Here is an 18,793-nt window from a genome sequence, read left to right as displayed (position 1 = left end):
AGAGTAACGAGTTTGAGCCGCATCTCTTCGTGCGCCAATTTGAGGAGGCAATGGAGAGTATGTATGCAAATGAGACGATGTATATTAGTATGTTTAGGCAACTAGTAACACACCCGAAAGCGGCAACCTGGAAAGCGAACACCGGTACCGAAAAATCGTACAAAGCGCTGAGACAATCGTTCTTGCAAGCAATGTGGAGCCAGCAGCGTCAGGAAGACGCAATGAGTCATGTTAGAGCAGTAGTATTTCCTGCTACACGTTCTACTGATATGGCAACAGTTGCGCTGCGCTGGTTGCGAGTAGTCTCGAATGTGCAAACCACCGAATGGCAAATGATAAATGCCGTATATCCGCGAATTAATCCAATTTTAAGAACTAGGATTACGAATGAGGAGCGTAACGATATTGTTTTGTTTGCGAGACGCCTCATAGAAATGACTCAAAACGAGGAATTCATTGAAGGAGTACCGAACTTGCAGCTCAGAATTCAAGATAATGCTCAACCTCAAGTTAATCGTAGAAATCGTACGAACGATAACTGGCAGAGAGGCGCTAGTAACAACAACGGCGCTAGAGCAAACTCAGCGGATACGAGACGTAACAATGGCGGTGGTTATAGGTCAAATGACAACAATGGCCGTAGAGACGACAGAGCTAGATCTGACAACCGAGACGCTCGAAATACTCGTGATAATCGAGACTCACGTGACAGCCGCGACACTCGTGACAACAGAGATTCGCGGGAGAACCGTGACAACCGAACGCGCAATCGCGATGATACTCGCAACTCCCGAGATAGCCGCGATAACAGAGAAGATTCGCGAAGACGTACTAACGACACCGGAGCCGCAGCTTCTGGCTCAAACTCGAAAAGAGACGACAACAAAGGAGATGCTAGACGTGATCGTAGAGCGAGAGACGGTGGTACCACCAATGAGGCTGATGCAGGCTATTCTGAGATGAATCCGGATGATCCACCTTACTCTGAGGATGAGGTGTCCGATGACAGTTCTCAGACGTCGTCTTTAAACGACGACGTGACGCAGGCTTAAAAAAGAAAAGAGCCACAGCCCCCCCCCGAGCCCGATCTCCCCTACGAAGAGTTTGACTTAGTTGGCGACGCATTCGCGCAATTATTAACCGAAATCACAAAAGCTAGAGCTAAAAACAACGGTAGCGGAGACGATGCTAAAAAAGAAAGCAAGAGTAGCGTTGAAAAAATTTCTGAGAACTGTACGATGGCAACCGTGCGTGAACATGTCAAAAAAAGAGAATTTACTAAAAAAAGAGTAATTTTGTCATTGGGCACGTATGAAATAAATAAAGGTAGTATTCGAGATAGCCATATGAGACGCATACTACGAGAAGTAATTTTCACTCTGAAGGAGAAAGGCATTGAAGATATTAAGTTGCTTTTTCCCATGATTTTTCCAGCTGGAAAAAACAATCGAGGAGTGACGGCGAAACGTTATTATGCTTGGAGGAGGATCTTTGAGGAGGTTTGTGATAATGAAACCGTCACATTGTGGTGGTCGCCGGCAGCAGTGTTCATTAGACTGAACAAGCTCGAAGATGGCAGGTTGAAGTTTCAACCTGACAAAGATGGCAAGATTATTCCGCGAGATAACAGACTTCAAAAGAAAGGGAGTCGATACATGCCTAATGAAACTGGCGAGAAAGACCTGTTATTCGAGTTGAAAAAGTGCTACAATTACAAGTTTAAGCCAAAAAAGTCAGTTTTTAACTCTGAGAATTTATGTGTCGAAACAAGCACGAACGTGTCTGCGGAAGTTGTTACTGAGTCGGATGGTGATTACTTGGTAACCACCAAAGAGTCGGTTGAAAAAACAAAAGCAAAAATGCCAGAGAGTAGCCGGCCGTTGGCGCAAATCATTGAAGACCTCACCAAGATGGAAGTTAAGCTGTCACCTGATTGGCAGAAGAAAGTGAAAATGGTGTGTAAAGCCTGGAAGAACAAAAAAGGCGAAGCCATCGAAGAAAGTTCTGGAGAAGAAGGATCAACGCAATCGGATGGGGCAAGAGTCAATCAAGAAGCAGTTACGGTCAATCAGGCGGATGCAGTTCAGAGCAGCCCGCTGGAAAATGACGTAATTGATGAGAAGCGTACGGATCCAAGTACTGTCGAGCCACTAGTGAGAAGCCAGATCGAGAACTTTGAAGAAGCGAAGTCTTGTGTGGTGCCATTATGGTTCGCTGATTTAAAATTGTACGTACAATTGGATTCCGGTGCTACACCTAATATAATGTCTGAGTCATGTGCAAATATGTTAATAAATAATTATAAAGATAAAATCGAGTTTATTCATTTGAAAAGAGTATTGCAATGCAGACTGGCGAACAATCAAACGGTGAGAACTTGGAAGAAAGCGATAGTAGTGCCTCTAAAGTTCGGTAAGCACAAGATTAAGGTGCCATTTTTCGTGATGCCTGGTGACAACAAGTTGTTACTGATTGGTTCCAAATCACTCGAGAAGCTCGAAATAACTACAAACATGAAAACAGGTACTGCTAAATGTAAGCCCCCAGGTACGAACAGAGCAGAAGAAGTAGCTTTTGTCAAGAGAAGTGAGTACAGGGTGGAGGATGTTTCTGCAAACCAAATTCAGATTGTAGACGAGTACGAACCTGAGTCCATTGAGATTGTATCTCGAGCAGACCTACATAGCTTTTTTAGAAGAGACGGTAGGCCTAAGGATGATGGTCCAGATATCTTTGAGAGAAATCTTAAGAGGTATTTGGGTGAGGCGGTACGAGAAGGGAGAATCACGAGAGCTGAGTCGGAAGAGGCGCTGGAGGAGCTACTCCAATTTAAAGATGTTTTTAGCCGTTTTCCTGGAAAATACACTGGGGCAATGGTCAAATTAAAGTTCGTTGACCCCAACAAAATTCCAAACTTCGTAGGCCCAAAGTATACACCTTCAAACAAGCAGTTAGAAAAAGTTAGGCGTGCATTAGCTGATATGATCGAGCAGGAAGTAGCAGAGCCGTCTGACACAACTTACATTAACCCTTTGGTGCCTAACGAGAAGAAGGACGGTAGCGTTAGACTTTGCTTAAACCCAGTAGAGTTAAATCCTATACTACAGATTAATTATAATGAGGCGGGCCTCCTAGACAGAATTATTACCTCGGATGGAGACGCTCGTTTTTTCACAACGTTGGATTTTACTACAGCCTTTTGGCAGCTTGTGTTGCACCCAGAGTCGCGCAAATATTGTGGTTTCAAGGTCGATGGCCGAGTATATCAAATGATTAGGTTGCCATACGGTCTGAAGATATCGTCTGCGGAATTTGTAAAAGTTATTAATTTAATTATACCGGATATGGAGGGAGTGACAAAATACGTAGATGATTTGCTACTGAGGTCACTCACCTTTCGCGAGATGCTGAAGCTGATGATTTATATATTTGGCATCTTGCGTGATAACGGATTGAGACTGAATGCCAACAAGTGTAAGTTCTTTGCAAGCTCCACGGACCATCTTGGCTTCAACATTTCAACGAGAAGCATAAAAAAACAAAAAAAGAAAATTGAAGGTTACTTGGAGTATTTGAAAAAGAAAACAAACGTTAGAACTGGTAAAGTAAAATTAAGAAATGTACGAGAAGTGTTGGCATTGATAGGCTTAACTGGTATTTATAGTCGCTTCATTCCTAATTACCAAGACATAGTGAGGCCTCTTTATGACTTAACTCGAAAAGGTGTACCATTTATATGGGGCACTGCTCAAGAAGAGGCGGTAGACAAATTAACTGAGGAGTTTACCAAAGAATTTGAGCTTATGACACCGGTAGATGGAGAAGACATGTATTTGGACACAGTCTCCACTGAGCATTCGATCAATGGTGTTTTGTATCAAAACATCAAAGGAGAAGATAAAATTGTAATGTTCGTGAGTAGCGCGTTTAAACAACACCAACAAAATTACACGTTAATTGAGCGCGAAATGTATGCTTTGGTTCGAGTAATAAATAAGCTGCAATTGTGGCTTCATGGGAGACGCATCCATGTGAGAGGAGACCTCCAGTCAGTCGTGCACAAGTTTACAACTCTGGCTAAGGTGCATAGAAAAGCGGCTGGCTGGATAACAGAGTTGAATTGTTACGATCTCACGTACGATTTGAAACATAAAGTACGTGGTCAGTGGTATGGAATTCAGGCGCCTGAGTTGACAATTTACGACACAAATTGGTCCAACATGATACCGTTAAATGTATCATTCGTAGAGTTGGTCAAAGATGAGATCTTGGATCACTTGAGACGCTTGGACATCTTCCAGAGTCGTGATAGGATGTGTACAAAGATTGTGCGCAAACTGAACGCTCTTGAGCTTGATATGACTGCAAAGCAGTTAGAGTCGAAGAGAAGAATTCAGGCGAAGTATGCAGTGATCAAAGAGAAGGATAAAGAGTTGCTCTACAGAAAGTTCAAAGATGGCTCGAGAATTCCAGTGATGCCTGACGAGTTATTCAGGGATACCATTGTATACCTGCATGAGATGTATGGTCATATTGGAGCCCACAAATTGGAGGCAGTATTTAAGAGACTTTATTACTCGCCAAACATCGTAAAAACTACACGGATTATTACAAGTGAGTGCATTACTTGTCGAAAGACCAAAGGCTATAGCGAGAAGAAGCGCTTGCAATTTTCTCAAATTGAGGCGTTCAACATAGCGGACGTCATCTCGGCGGACCTATGTGGACCAATCGCGAATGAGCAAGGAGAACCAAAGTACATGTTTGTAGCTAAGTGCGTTTTTACTGGCAAAGTTTGGATAATTCCATTGGAGTCGATTCCAGCTGAGACAGTTGTGCACGCTATGGAGTTAGTACTAGAAGATATCGAGAAGCTCGGTCATAAGGTTCGTAAAGTGATCACGGACAATGGCACTCAGTTTAGAAGCGAAAGCTGGAATGAGATGCTTAAAGCTAATGGCGTAAAAGTAGGCCATACGACAACGTACAATCCGCAGTCATCACTGGTTGAGCGCACGATGCGCATAATTGGTGATAGATTGCGAGCAAAGTTAAACAATGAGCCGGAAGATGATGAGTATACTCACCACGGTTGGCATGTACATGTTAAGAAAATTGAGTCGGAGATAAACAACACCCCTACTGAGTATGGCATAAAACCGAATGAGGTATGGGGCATCGAAGATGAGTTTTCTGCCAATATGCCAACCAAGTTGGCCAAGTTAAATTCGAAATACCTGCTCAAGAAGCTGCAGCAGGATATGTTAGAAAAGAATCCTAAATCTGTGACTAGCGAGACGCTCATGGAAAAACCCATTGAGCTCTCAAACCTGATAAGAGACGAAGATGGTTATTATTGGGCTGCTGTTGACGGAGCTTGCTCTAACAATGGCTCCAGTGATGCCATCGCGGGTATAGGGGTGGCTTGGACTCCTAATGGAGAATTCAACATTTCTGAAAGAATTGACCACCCTAGGTACCGAAATACCAACAATTTAGCTGAGGCGGTAGCTCTGAGTAAAGCTATGAAGGTGTTGCTTAAGTTAGGTGCGAGACGCGCGAAAATTTTTTCTGATTCGTGCTATTTAACAACCGCGATTAATTATAACGTTGAGAAGTGGAAAATCAACAGCTGGAAGAATGCGAGTCGAAAACCAGTTGTGCACCGCGAAATTTTTCAAGAAATTTTAGAATTGAAAGAAAAATTTGAGAAGTTTGAATTAAAGCACACCCCCGCGAGAAGCTTTGATCGTAATAATCATGCAGCTGATAAGCTTGCACGTAAGGCAGTGTATACCCAAGAATTAGTAGACCTACGAGTTGATGAAATGACTGAGCAGCAGGCGTTAATTTCGTACATTAGGGAGAGAAGAAAGCTACAGAGATCTAGAGACGAAGTAGCATTTTACAAACTTAAGGGTGACCCCATTTGTTACGAGGAGGGGGAACTAGTTATGCTCACAGAGCACCGGCAGAGCTCCTACGACAAAGGGGTCTCGAGAAAGCTGTTTCCCAAGCGTTTTGGACCTTACATGGTCATGAAACACGTTGGTGATAACGCGTACCGAGTGAGAAGCATCGCTAATGAGTCTGATGAACAAATCGTAAATGCCAGACAAATGACGATCTATTTGAGTTTAGAACAACAAGAGAAGCTCAAAAATGACCCTAAGTTACAGTCAAAAACCGATAATAGGCCCCTAATTGAGAAAATAAGAGAAAAAGTAACGCCGAAGGAAATCGAGAAGTCAGAAATTGAGGAAGAGGTCGAAGAAGAGGTCACTGACCTTAAAATACATGATCAAGTCGCGGAAAGAGCAGCTAGGCTACTAGCTAGAGAAATGCGTAAGAAAGAACTCGAAGAGGTTGAGAAAAATAAAAGTAAGAAACTGCAGGAATTTCAGAGACTCAAAAAACATGCGAGGCGCAAGTTGGATGATAAAGAGAATGAAAAAATTGAAGACTGTATAAAAAGAGCGGTAAATTTGAGTAAAAAGGCTGGAGAAATTATTGAAAATGCGAAAAAGAAAGATAAAGAGAGAAAACGTACGAAAATTTTGAAGCCAGGTGAGACGCCACCAGGATCCGCTGACCCTGATTACGTACCTCCAACGAGTATGAAAAGGCGAAAAAAGAAAACAGCCAATTTTATTGCGTTAGAGAAGTTGGAATCTCACCATAGAATAAATTTCGTCGAGCTGTATTTAAATTACGATGATATTGCGAAGTAGAGTCGTTGATTGAGTAGCTGGAGTTCCAGACATTGCTCTGCAGTGTTAAAACCTGTAAATTTTTTTTTTACCTGTAAACAATTTATTTTATTCAAAAATTACTCGTGCAAGTGTTTTAATCGGTGTCATTACATCAGTATTGGGCAAACGAAAGCGAGAGTGTTTTTACCCGAGCAGCCTATGAGCTATAGGAAAAGAGTACTGTAAGCGAGTAGGCGGGGGGTGGTTAGACACGCCGCACAACGAGAACGAAGCGAGAACGGCTCTCCGCACCGTGTTACTACGAGCAGCAAGCATTTATGCGTACTAGCGAGTAGGCGCGGGGTAGAGGTAAACCGAACGCAACGAGAACGAAAAGGAACGGCTCCCCTCGTACCATTGCAACGAAGCAAAGAGTCGTTTTGCGTGTAAGCGAGTAGGCGGGGAGTGGTTACGAGCCGAATACAACGAGCCGGTTGCATTGTAACAGGCAACCAACTGATAAGAAAAATATTTCGATCGAATGAAAAGGCAGATGGTTTGGCCATTGTGTTTTGCGTTGAGTTGTGAAATATGTTGAAATGTGCTTGTTTGTTGAAATGTGAATTTTTTTTTTTCATGATTTTTTGGCAATTATTACGGTAAATTGCGATCGGTAGTGTATAAAAAGTAATTTTTCGTGTTCGTGATCGTATTTGCGGTTCGATTAAGGTAAGAAATTTTGAATTACGGTGATTTTTCGCGAAATGAGCAGCTTCGTGCAGGTTTGGTGGTGGAAAATTTTGTAGCAGAAATGTGCCTGACGGAATTTGAGTAAGTCCAATTTAGAATAATATTAATACGCGGTTTTCTATGTTCATAGCCGAGAAGTATTGTGTTTCGTACATCTGGAGTGCGTGGTTAGCCAAAAATCGTGGAAATTTCAAAAATCGAGAAGCTCTCGTCGCGTGTGCTTGGTAGGTTGAAATAAAGTAACCTCGTGTGTAAATAATAAGCTCGGTGCTCGTGAATTGTAATGTAATGTATTTTTTGCGTAGCTAAAAGAACAAAACGAGCAGCAACGTGGTTGGAAATTCCTTTGAGTTGCCAGAAAGTTTTTCTCGATTAGTAATTGCGACTTTGGTTGGACGAAGCTTTAATCGGAAAGGTAAGAGAAGTGATTGAGTAGCTTTTTAACAATAATACGTTACCATAAATGTGCATGTTGAGTAGCGAGGTGTAATACGAGGGAGATTGGTGTTAATTTCATTTGGTCACCTGTTTCAGCTGATTATTGGACGGAGTGTTATTTTTTGATCGTTTGATGAGAATTATTGACGCTGGAAAAAAAAAAGGTGAGTAGAAATTAGCATAAGCCAATGTGTTTCGTGGCACGTCGAGTAGCTTTTTTGCACTCATGTTGAAAGTGAACTGCTCAGGTAGTAACTTGTCTCGATTGCCTGTTTCAGCCGAAGAATTCGACGTTGTAATTGAAGTCGATTCGTGTGACGAAGTTTTTTTTTGACGCTGAAAAATAGGTGAGTTGAGTTGGAATATTACGAGCATGATATTTAGAATTATGAGTAGCGTAGTAGATATATACATGTATTAGTTTTCGAGTAGCTAACTTGATGCATTTTTCGTGAGAAGAAAACTTACCTATACTTGTTCAACTGTTCGCAGCTATTTTTTGACTAAAGAAGATGGCGATGAAAGGCGATAAGCCGCAGCAACCTGATTGGGATGATACCGACGAGAGTAGCGATTCTGAAAGGTAAAGATTATGAGTACCTACTTAAAAATAAAGTAGAAATACACGAGTGAGAATTGAGTAGTAAAATTTTGGTCGTTTTGTATTATGTTCAGCGATTCGGAGACGGAAGCCACGCATTATAGAATTTTTCGGTGTCAGATATGCGGTAAGCCGATCGGTGAAGGGCCGAAAAAGAAAAAATCAAATACGACGGCGTTCGCGGTTTCGTGTGGGCACCAGTTTCACAAAAAGTGCCTGAAGAAAAAGAAAGCAGAATTACCGTGTGATTGCTTCGTTAATGGCTGCCGGAAAAATGGCAAAGTCGATCCTGAGACGTGGCGGAAATTACGCGGCGGTACTACCGAGGTATCAAAGTGCGCGGAAGAAGAAAAGGATTCCTTACGCGAGCGGCTAATAAAAGAGATGCGGCAAAATACATTGCTGATTGAGCAAAACGAGTCGCTGATCCAGTCGTCGAGAGAGTCGCCGCGTGCTGAAGCCGAGCAAATTCGAGTTGAGTTAAACTGCGCGAAAACCGAAATAGAGCAGCTCAAGTCGGAGTTGGCAGAGGTACAGCAAAGAGCTGCGACGCTAGTGGTACAGAACGATGCGCTGTTGCTCGCGAGTCAAGGTCCAAGAGATTGGTCAGTCGAAGAACTCTCTGAGGAGGCTTTTGCAGCCGAGGCGGAGAGACGCGGTTTTGAGTCATCGCTGGACAGACGTAAGTGTAAAATTCGAGGAGCGCATAAGTGAATGCGGTCGCGATGAGTAGATTAATTACGTTCATTTTTTTGTGTCTTTTGTTTCAATAGTGAACCGAGAAGAACGCGACCGGCGCTACCGACAGTTTACGGAGAAAATCGAAGAAAATAACATGAACTTCGACGAGGCGCTGCAAGCGATAGACCGACAAAGAGTATTCACGCAGGTCGACAGTGCACGGATGATGGTTTTAATCGACATCGACAGAGAAGCGCTGGACAAAGAAGTTAGATTGTCAGAGGTTCTCGATGGAATTAGCGTGCTACCGTCATTGACAGGTACGAATTTGAGTAACAATGAGTCGCAAAATATGAGTAGTCGAGATATCACGCTGGGTATTTCTTTTTTAGGTATCGAGCAGCCGACGGTGCAAAGAATGATTGAACTCAACAGACGTCTCGAGCAGCTCGAGATAAGTTACGACGACGTGTTCGAGGTAGTCAACGATGAAGCTGAGCGAGCGCGTCTGGAAGCCAGAAAGTCGCTGAAAAAGAAAGAAACTACGAAACCGGCGGCGAAAGCGGTAGTTGAGAAGCCTCAAAAGACCGAAGAGAAACCATCAACGTCGAAAGAGAAGCGGTCTTCGGTCCCGAACACACCAGACGTAAACCTGGACGGAATCGAGACGGACGGTAAGAGTAACGACGGTGAAAGCCCTCGACCTGACGATGAGCGTGCGAAAAGAGAGACACGTAAAAGAACGAGTACAGAGTCGTCTAAAGAGAGCTCTTCGCCAAAAAGCCCTAAGCTAGAGGATGTTATACCTGATTCGGTTATTTATGCTTCGCTAAAAATCTGTTTAGAAAGAGCAGCGCGTGGAGACCTTAAAGAAAGAATTCAAGGGATACTCGACTCATACAACGAAACATCAACGGTGAAGACCGAGACGCCTCAAGATTCCGATAACGTAGTCAAAAAATCGATACTCGAGGCGCGGGTGAAAAATCAAGAGCGTACGCCGATTACGACGCAGCAACAACAGCCGCGGTACGCCACGCCGAATACTCCGGCGTCCGATTCAGCGAGTCGATCGCAGCGAAGCACGAGCGAGTCACGGAGGCGCGACACGAGCACGGGTGATTCCTCGTCAAAAAAGACGGATGTATCGAGTAGTTCGCGCGGATCGAGAGTAAGCGGCGTTGAGTCGATTGAAAAGAAGCGGGCGTCATCGAGGAGCTCGTCCAGCGAGTCGGATTCAGATTCGTCCGAGTCAACGCCACCGAAGAAGTCCAGAAAGTCGAAGTTGTCAAGAAAGCGAGCAGCGACGAAACGCAAATCAACTTCAAAGAATAAAGCGTCGCCGAAGAAGAAAAAGGTTACGTCGACAAAAAAGAAACCGGCGACAAAACGTAAACCGGCGACGACGAAACCGGCGGTAAAGCGTAAACTCCCAGTAGCGAGAGACGAGACGCCGGAAATACCGCCTGAAGGAGTGAAGACTCGTAGCCAGACGCGAAGCGAGTCGAAATCGGTAGAGGAAGGCGAAGTTACCCAATCTAGTCAAGAGACGCTCGAGCTTGCGGCAGATGCGAGTGAATTCGAGGAGCAGCCCGAATCAAGACCACCGTTACCGAATGTACCGGCACCTGAGCAGCCGCCGCCCCCGAGCCCAGAGCGAGTTCTACAGGACCAGCAGCCTGGTCTAGCGCAGTTAACACCGGGCGAACGGGCGCAGCGCGCCTTTCAAGAACGAGAGCGCGAGTTTAGACGAAACATGGAAATAGCGTTGCGACATCACGACCGAGAAGCCGCTAGAGTACGTGAAGGAAGAATGGATCTCGGACCAATAGAAGATTATTTCGAGCCGCTGGAAAATTGCCCACCGCCACCAGCGCCGGTATGGCTGATGGCCGAGTTTCGGTACGAGCCGCGCGGTGAGAGATACGTTCGAGGTATGTTTTTTCCGGTCACGCGCGACACGATTCAACAGTCGATGCAGAGCCGAGGAATTTTGATCAATAATGAGTTGACGGTACGAGATGACTTATATTATCAGAGAGACGGCGGGGCTGGGATTCTGGGCCGAGTATACCGTGGAGGCGCTACGTATTACGTAATAAACTCGTTCGTCGTCATCGGAGATGCTCTCGCGCATGCGGTGGTAAGCGAGGTGATCTACCAAAACGTAGCGGCGAGGCGAGCGTGGAGTGTGCACCCGCTCGCGGGCTCACGAATTCCAACGACCACCATGTGCAGAAACCTGCGAAGCTTGGTCCAGCGGGCGCCGCAGCGAGTGGTAATGTCGGCGGGGCAGTTTTGCATGGAGTCGCAGACGTTCGAAATTGTAACCGAGAGAATCCTCGAACTTTGGCGCGCGATGCATCGGCGGGGTACGCGACACATTTTGATGGTGCCTCCGCTGACGTGGCCGCACTGCCCGGAAATACGCGTCCGGATACGGGGGTTTCTGCGGCAAGGACCGACGAGAGCAGAGTTCGATGGCAGATACGTATATATGGAGGCATTAGAAGAAACGATCGAGAGATGCCCTCCAGCGACGTTCCGTGGTGAGACGCCGTATTTGAACGAGCACCAAGCGTCGGAGGCGTTAGTCAGGATATTTGAATACGCAACGGTCGAGCGGAGATGGGGGTATGGTCAGTTTCCGCGAGAGCAGGATCCGCCGCGTCCGGTGGAGCAGCTCCAAGCAAACCAACTTCAACGTATCGAGGAGATGTTGAGGCAAGACCGTGCAGCCTTGGCGGCGCATGAACGAAGGAATGTCCGCGAGCAGCTGGAACGAGAAGTACACGAGAGGGAGCTGATCGAAAGAGTGCAGCGACAGATGAGACACCTTCCTGGCGCAGATCGTCAATTACTGCCCGAGCGAGCCGCGCAGTTGGTCAACGAGGTGAACCGACAGATGCCTGAGCCGCAGCAACAGCCGCAAGCTGGACCGAGTCGCCAGCAGCCGGCACAAGAAGGAAGACAGTTACAGGTGGCTATACCACGAGCACCTGGATTGGCCGGATTTGGACGAGGTCGTGGCAGGCTGGCGGAGAGACGCGAGCGAATGCGATTGGAGGCGGAGGAAGAAAGACAAAACCCTCAGAACGAACAGAACCAGAATGATGGCAGAGAAGCACGCTAAAATGCGGTGAAAATTTTTCGAAGAGTCGCCTCTGTCTGTTTAGTTTTGTTTTCTCGATGTGAAATTTGTCTCACGCGCGATTCGTTGCAGTATTACGAGTAGTGAACGAAAGTAGTTCCAAAAATTGTAAATTTTTTTTCCCCCTGATGTTGTATTTTTTATTTTTCTCGATCGTGGTCTCAAATTTTTTTTATTATTATTGTTGTTTATTTTCTGATGTAATTACGAGTAAGCTCCTCGAGGAAAAGAGAATTTTTCGAGTAGAGCAGTTTTTTTTGGTATTTGTTGTTTATACTATTGTTTTGTTGTTTTTTGTTTCTACCATTTGCCAAATTAAAAGATGAAGTTTTGTTTATTGAATTTTGAGGCGTGCTAATAAGTAGAGTATGCCGAAATGTAAATAAGTGTGAATTTGTGTGTGAATTTGTGCAGGCAAATGAGTAGTTTAGTTTACGAAAGCAATGTTTTTTGTGAATTGTTTGTTGGAATTTAATTAAGATCATTGAGTAACCAAACATACGAGGTGAAGTTAAATCTGCTGTGATAAATAAAATAAAAACTTACGTGTTGGAATAGACGGTGTTTTTATTTGTTGCGAATATCACCATTCGAGAAGTTGAGTATTGGAATAACGATCTTGAGTAGCTCGAAAATACCTCAGAGGTACCTGTGAAAAGAAAAACGAAGAACAAAGTACAAAGTTTTTCTTCAATTTGAGCAATAAAGAAGTAAAAATATTACGTCCCGTGGTAGGTATCGATGAGTAGATTGGAGCAATCTCATGAGTAACTTGAAATGATCGTGAATAGCTTGAGGTAGTCATGTGAGCAGCTGGAATTGAGACGTTTAAACTGGTCCAGACGTGTCGAGTGCCAGCATCTGTGAAAATAAAGAGTTAGCACTCTGAGGTAAATGGTGAGTAGAGATATGAGTAGTTACCTGAGTCTGGCTCCAGTGAGAAGAATTCCAGCGAGAATCTGAAACAGAAAGAAGAAAGAGCAAGGTTAGTGAGAAGCTCACCTGAGTAGTGTCACAGGTTCCAGTTCAGATTAATGAAGCAATCCAGAGCTCCAGACAAGATTCCAATCCAAGGATGGTGTAGAATTAAGGTTAACATAGTAATGTAATTAGATTATGATTTCATGTAAACATGTTTAGATATGTTAATCTTAAGTTCGCGTATTGTTATAAGATTCTGCACGAGTAGCCAGATAGGGTCTGATAGGGTCTTAGGACGAGTAGGCCACATCTGTGATACGAGGCGGGGCAGGGGGAGCCCAAGTACTCTACGAGACGCTGAGTAGGCCTCTTTTAGGCTGCGTATCCAGACGGGCCCCCGAGCTATACCCAGCCGGGGCATTATGTAGAGGGTACTTGGGACTCCATGTTACCACTCTACAGTGGTAATTTGATGCCCAGGCAGGCGGCAACACTGCAACTGGTACAACGCCATCTGGTGTACTAGTTCAGTGGAGACGACGGCCGAGATTGCCGAAGCGAGCCGCCTTGCAGTTTTCTAACCATCTTCATAAAGAGTAGTAATAAGTTTAACGCTGGCTTATGCCAACTCTGTCTGTTAGGAAACGCCTCATCACCAGCAGAATCTTTCGTGTAAACGAATGGTATTGAATAGTTATCGTAGCAACGTTCTTATTCACTGTACATCAAATGAGAGATATAAATATATGGTGAAACGTATGTATTTGTGTTGATCATTGATTTACGACGAGTTGTGGAGAGTAGTAGTTGGGTAGACTGAGATAGGTATTCATACCTTGCGGGTTCAGCGTTCTATACGAACTGGGTTGTTTTAGGGTTAAGGTACCAGGTGGCATAAGTAAGACTTTTCCCCTAAACCATAAGAACCCTTAGTTTTACCCTAACAGTTTGACAATTGCCAAAAAAATGTCTCTTTTGCAAAAAAGTAGAATCTGATTTTTTTTGCAATTTTGCCAAAAATTCAATTTTTTTGATTTTGGGAATTTTTTACAAAAAAAAAAAAAAAAAAGAGTAGGTCATTTTGTCAAACAGGTTTTTCTTGGCAATTTTGATAGGTAGTTAGAAAAGTATAAGTTTTTTTTTTTGCAAAAAAACAAGACATCCTAAAAAGTTTGACGACAAAAAAAAACAAGTCCTTGCTGCAAAGTTGGCAAAAAATACTCTGGAAACCATTCTATGAAATTATGAACCAAAATTTGCAGTTACTTTCTATTCGATTTTTAAAAAATAGCTCTGTCCCTTCGCTTCAACGATTCGATTCTAATATTCTGTAAAATTCTCCAAAGAAATGATTGGATATAGTCTGATTCTCGAATAGAGCGAGACCAATAGTATAAGTATTCTAGTACCTAACTAAAAATTATGTTCTTTAAACTTTGGGCTTTAAAATTCACATTTTTAAAAATTGAAAAAAAAAACATCAAATTCCATTGTGGCTATCTCGCTCGTGTCCTATTGTTTTTCACTTCTTGTAAAAAATCCACTTGATCATACACAAATTTAAAATACAACGAACATTTGATGGGACACAATGTAAAGCTTTGTATGATTTGTGTGACAGCTGTTACTATACATCGTTACTTTTTTCTCCGCAGATTATCTGGATCAATTGAAATCGGGCGATTCGATGGCGTACCAGTATGAATTACACACGTGCATAGGATTAACCGGATTCTCGGTACTTTTAATACCGTTCTTTTTCGCGTCAGCTTTATTCAAAGTCGGTAATTTGGCCAACGATGGATTTAAACTCGGTAAAAATCTCAGCACGTGTAGCGCCGATTCGCAAAACAGTGTGGTAATCACCGGACGAAATGGGTATCACCGTATGTGGCAACATTGTGGTCCAACCGCATCGCTGTTCCATTTGATGATGGCGTTTTGTTTTTTGATACCGAAACTCATAATCGAAGCGAGATCGATACAGACTGGTGTGTTTCCAAAAAGTGAGTACATTTTGATGATAATTTGGGTATTTTATAGTTCGTACAGTGTTATTTTGGAATAGAATTTGAATATTTGTTTGCTCAAATATTCGATCATACTGTTTATTCCAACCTTTCTGCCCCCTTCCTTTCCCTCGATTTCAATTTTTAATTGCCAACTCGATATTCGCGGTTACAAATCTCGGCCACATCACACCTTTGCGTCGACCGACGCGACGGTTAATGAACGAAATAAAATTTTAAAAGAGCCTTTTATTTTGTGAAATGGGGTAGAAAAAAAATGTCATCTAGGGCTGTTACAATTCGCGGATTGCATACCCAACACATGTCAGGCTTTGTTAACCTAACTACGTCAAATTACGTAACATCTGTCAAACACACTATAGTCAAGCCTTTTGTTACCGTTATTCGGCGAAGTTGTGGCTTGTCGATGTGCTAAGAATTTTGTCACCCTGGTTTACTACTCCACACCGCCGAGATATGATGAGGGAATTTCGTCTACGGCGTCAATGCTCTCGTGTTAAAGTTGGGAAAATTTTCTGCGGTTGTGTAGGAAAAACGCAACATATACGAGAACGCGGGTAGGTAACGCATCTTATGCGTTAGATGGATAAGATACGGGTAGAGTATAACACGTATAAGGTAGGTAACCTTTTGACAAGTTAGATAAGTTCTCTGGTAATCGGCAAGTGGCAAGTGGCAAGTTGAAATGCTTTTAAGACGATTATATCTACGTAAAACCTAATGCACGGTACTATTTTGAACACCTTGTTCTCCATCATGTTGTCAATATTCGTTTACACGCTACCGATACTTTGTCACCTTTGAGTAACTTTTTTTCTCGTCTTCTCGTTTTCGACTATCTTTTTCTGCTTGTTTTGACTATGTATGCTGCATTGCTGCTTACTCGCGTACATATATTTATCTTGTTTCGACTTACGAAATGGCGTTTTGTCGATGCTGCTCACGTTATTTGTTACCGTCAGTCATCGCGTCCTTTGAGATAGGGGTAGGTATGTTTTGAGTACCTATGTTCTTGTTGATATTCCGCGCGACGTTTAATTTAAATTGTGAGAATAAGTTTGAAAGATGAATTGTGAAAATGTTTACTCCGAAAAGAACACACTTTGTATTTATCCTTTTTAATAGGTAGATTTTCGAATCGAAAAGGGGGAGTAATTTATCACGATATTCGTATTCACATGTGCGAGTATCTTTCACTCAGATAACGTAAATTTTGTAAATGAACCAGAGAACTCCCTTCGGTGCCATCTGCCATTTCTACTTTATTATGTACCGAAGATTTGGAGAACTACCCTGAGATAGATAGGTATTGCAAAAAACGGTATTTTTCGAATAAAAGTAGAAGGGGTATCTATCTATCCGATTCAATAGATTTTTTTTGACTGAACCCAAGGAGTACTCAAACATACGCTAGGAGGCCAAATTTGAGATAATGTATTGTATTTATTTTGATTTTTGACAAATCTAGGAATTCAAATTGGTACATTTTTCGTCAAAATTAAATCATTTATAATATACTGGAATGTACTATCTTGATGACCTTTTCGAGCGATTTAGGATAGGGATGGTTTTTTAAAAATTCGATGCTGCTGATTCCAGGATGAATTTTGCTCGAAAACACACTTGAAAATTTTTTAAAAAGCCCATTAAATGAAAAAAAATGAAAAATTTATTCAAAAAGTTGGAAAAATGAAAAAATTGAAATACGTACGTATGTAGGTACGTACTTGTCTACAAATTTTAAAAAAATCCTCGCAGTTTCAAGTTATTAAATTTTTGTTGGGGGTGGGGGGGTTATTTTATAAGTACATATGTATTTGATTTTGGGGGAAATTCAGTTGTTTTCGAATGATTCGTCGAATCTTTACTTTACAAATCGTTCGCGAACGATATGAATCCGGTTTTTTTAGTGATAGAAATGAAATTGTGAATTTTCGTCATTTAATGATTCATACTTACCCAATTTTATTTTTCAGTGATTCATTCGTTCGCGAATGATTTTCATACCCTGATCGTTCGCGAACGAATCGTTTGTAATTCTTATTGATGGATCTAAAAAATTCAATTTTGCCATATTTTCTGTCATTTATATTTTATTTAGTTGAAATTCGGTTGTTTTCGAATGATTTGTCGATTCTGAACGAATCGTTCGCAAACGGATTGAATTCCATTTTTTGGTTGGAATTGAAGCAGACAACTTTCGTCGTGGCCCTCGTGGCGTTTATTCCAAATTTTATTGCATTTCAGTGATTCATCGGGACTACCTTTTTATAGAAGAGGGACATCCTAAGGAACATCTCAAAGTGAACTTGCAAAAAAATGGCGGCCATTTTGACTCTGCCAGGTTCTCTATCATTGTATCTGATTTAATGGAAATTCAATTTGTTTTCGAATGATTTGTCGATTGTGAACAAATCGTTCGCAAACGAACTGAATGAATCCATTTTTTTAATGATAGGAATGAAATTGTCAAGTTTCTTCATTTGATCTAATATGTAGGTCACACTGACACCTTTTCAAAAATTCGGAAAATAGTGATCCAATTTTGGGCTCAAAATTCCTCAAAAAGGCTAAAAAACAAGTTCTTCGAAATATTTGAATTTCTCGTAAAACTTTAACCCATTTTTATAGGTCACGTCACACTATTTTAAAAAATTCCAAAAATGTGGCCCAATTTTGTGCTTAAAATAGGCTTAAAAAACATGTTTGTCAGAATATTTGAATTTGTCGTAAAATTTCAATCCGTTTTGACAGGTCGAATGACACATTTTTTTTTCAAATTTCGAAAATCAAGATCCATTTTTGGACTCAAAATAATCACAAAAAACATGTCCGTTGAAATATTTGAATTTCTTGCAAAATTTTAACTCATGTTAATTGCATAACACCTTTTTCAAATACTTATTCTAAAAACCATGATCCAATTTCGGACTCAAAAACGCATTTCTTCGAAATATTCGAATTTCTGATAAAATTTTAACCAATTTTGATACGTAATCACATTTTTTCAAAAATTCCAAAAATCATCGTCCACTTTGATGCTTAAAATTCTTTGAAAGAGCTCAAAAACATATTCGTTGAAATAATATTTGAATTTCTCGTGAAATGTTATTCTATTTTAATAGGGTCGCAAGGTCACTTTCACACAATAATCTACTACTGTTCTTTTCTCCTCGAAATTGCAGGGAGGCACTACCTCATTGTGCTAGTAGTTTTTCGCGAACTCTGGTTCAATGGGCATGAAACGAATTTCTTTATGTCATTGATATGAATTTTCTTGGGGACCTGAATATATGACACCATGCGTGACCACTTTTTTGCCAAATTTGCCCAAAAATCACCCATAAGTGCCACTAGCATCCTTTTAGTAAAACTGACTATCTGAAGTGAATATAATTTGAACTGGGTAGGTACTAAACCTACGAGAAAATTTGTTGACCTGAGCCAATTTGAATATTGGAGATTTTTAAGCTCTACCCATGGCCTGCCTATTTTCTGACATTTCAAACCCACATCTACAGAAATGTGA

At 42.0% G+C, this 18,793-nt stretch overlaps 2 protein-coding genes across 7 annotated transcripts in view; both read left to right on the top strand.

The window, feature by feature from the left end:
- Nucleotides 1–18,793, top strand: part of tinc (tincar) — a 183,138-nt gene that overhangs the window by 132,870 nt on the left and 31,475 nt on the right. For all 5 annotated transcript variants that reach the window (XM_065350871.1, XM_065350866.1, XM_065350868.1 and 2 more), the window contains one exon: nt 14,890–15,240. In XM_065350871.1, the coding sequence (XP_065206943.1) occupies nt 14,890–15,240 (351 nt within the window). The remainder of the gene's footprint in view (nt 1–14,889; nt 15,241–18,793) is intronic.
- On the top strand, nt 6,750–13,993 carry LOC135836199 (uncharacterized). 2 transcript variants are annotated; one of them, XM_065350864.1, is made up of 9 exons: nt 6,750–7,666; nt 7,748–7,857; nt 7,977–8,044; nt 8,159–8,227; nt 8,373–8,463; nt 8,556–9,163; nt 9,255–9,482; nt 9,555–9,836; nt 10,008–13,993. In XM_065350864.1, the coding sequence occupies exons 5-9, from the start codon at nt 8,393–8,395 to the stop codon at nt 12,293–12,295; spliced, it is 3,477 nt and encodes a 1,158-aa protein (XP_065206936.1). In that variant the 5' UTR covers nt 6,750–7,666; nt 7,748–7,857; nt 7,977–8,044; nt 8,159–8,227; nt 8,373–8,392; the 3' UTR covers nt 12,296–13,993. The 2 variants fall into 2 exon arrangements, with proteins under 2 accessions (XP_065206936.1, XP_065206937.1); XM_065350865.1 differs by lacking the exons at nt 6,750–7,666; nt 7,748–7,857; nt 7,977–8,044 and having other exon boundaries at nt 8,055–8,227.

This window comes from Planococcus citri, chromosome 2 (genome assembly GCF_950023065.1).
Source record: "Planococcus citri chromosome 2, ihPlaCitr1.1, whole genome shotgun sequence".
NCBI lineage: Eukaryota > Metazoa > Arthropoda > Insecta > Hemiptera > Pseudococcidae > Planococcus > Planococcus citri.
The sequence above is the reverse complement of the archived record's forward strand: the minus strand, read 5'-3'. Positions and strand labels throughout refer to the sequence as shown.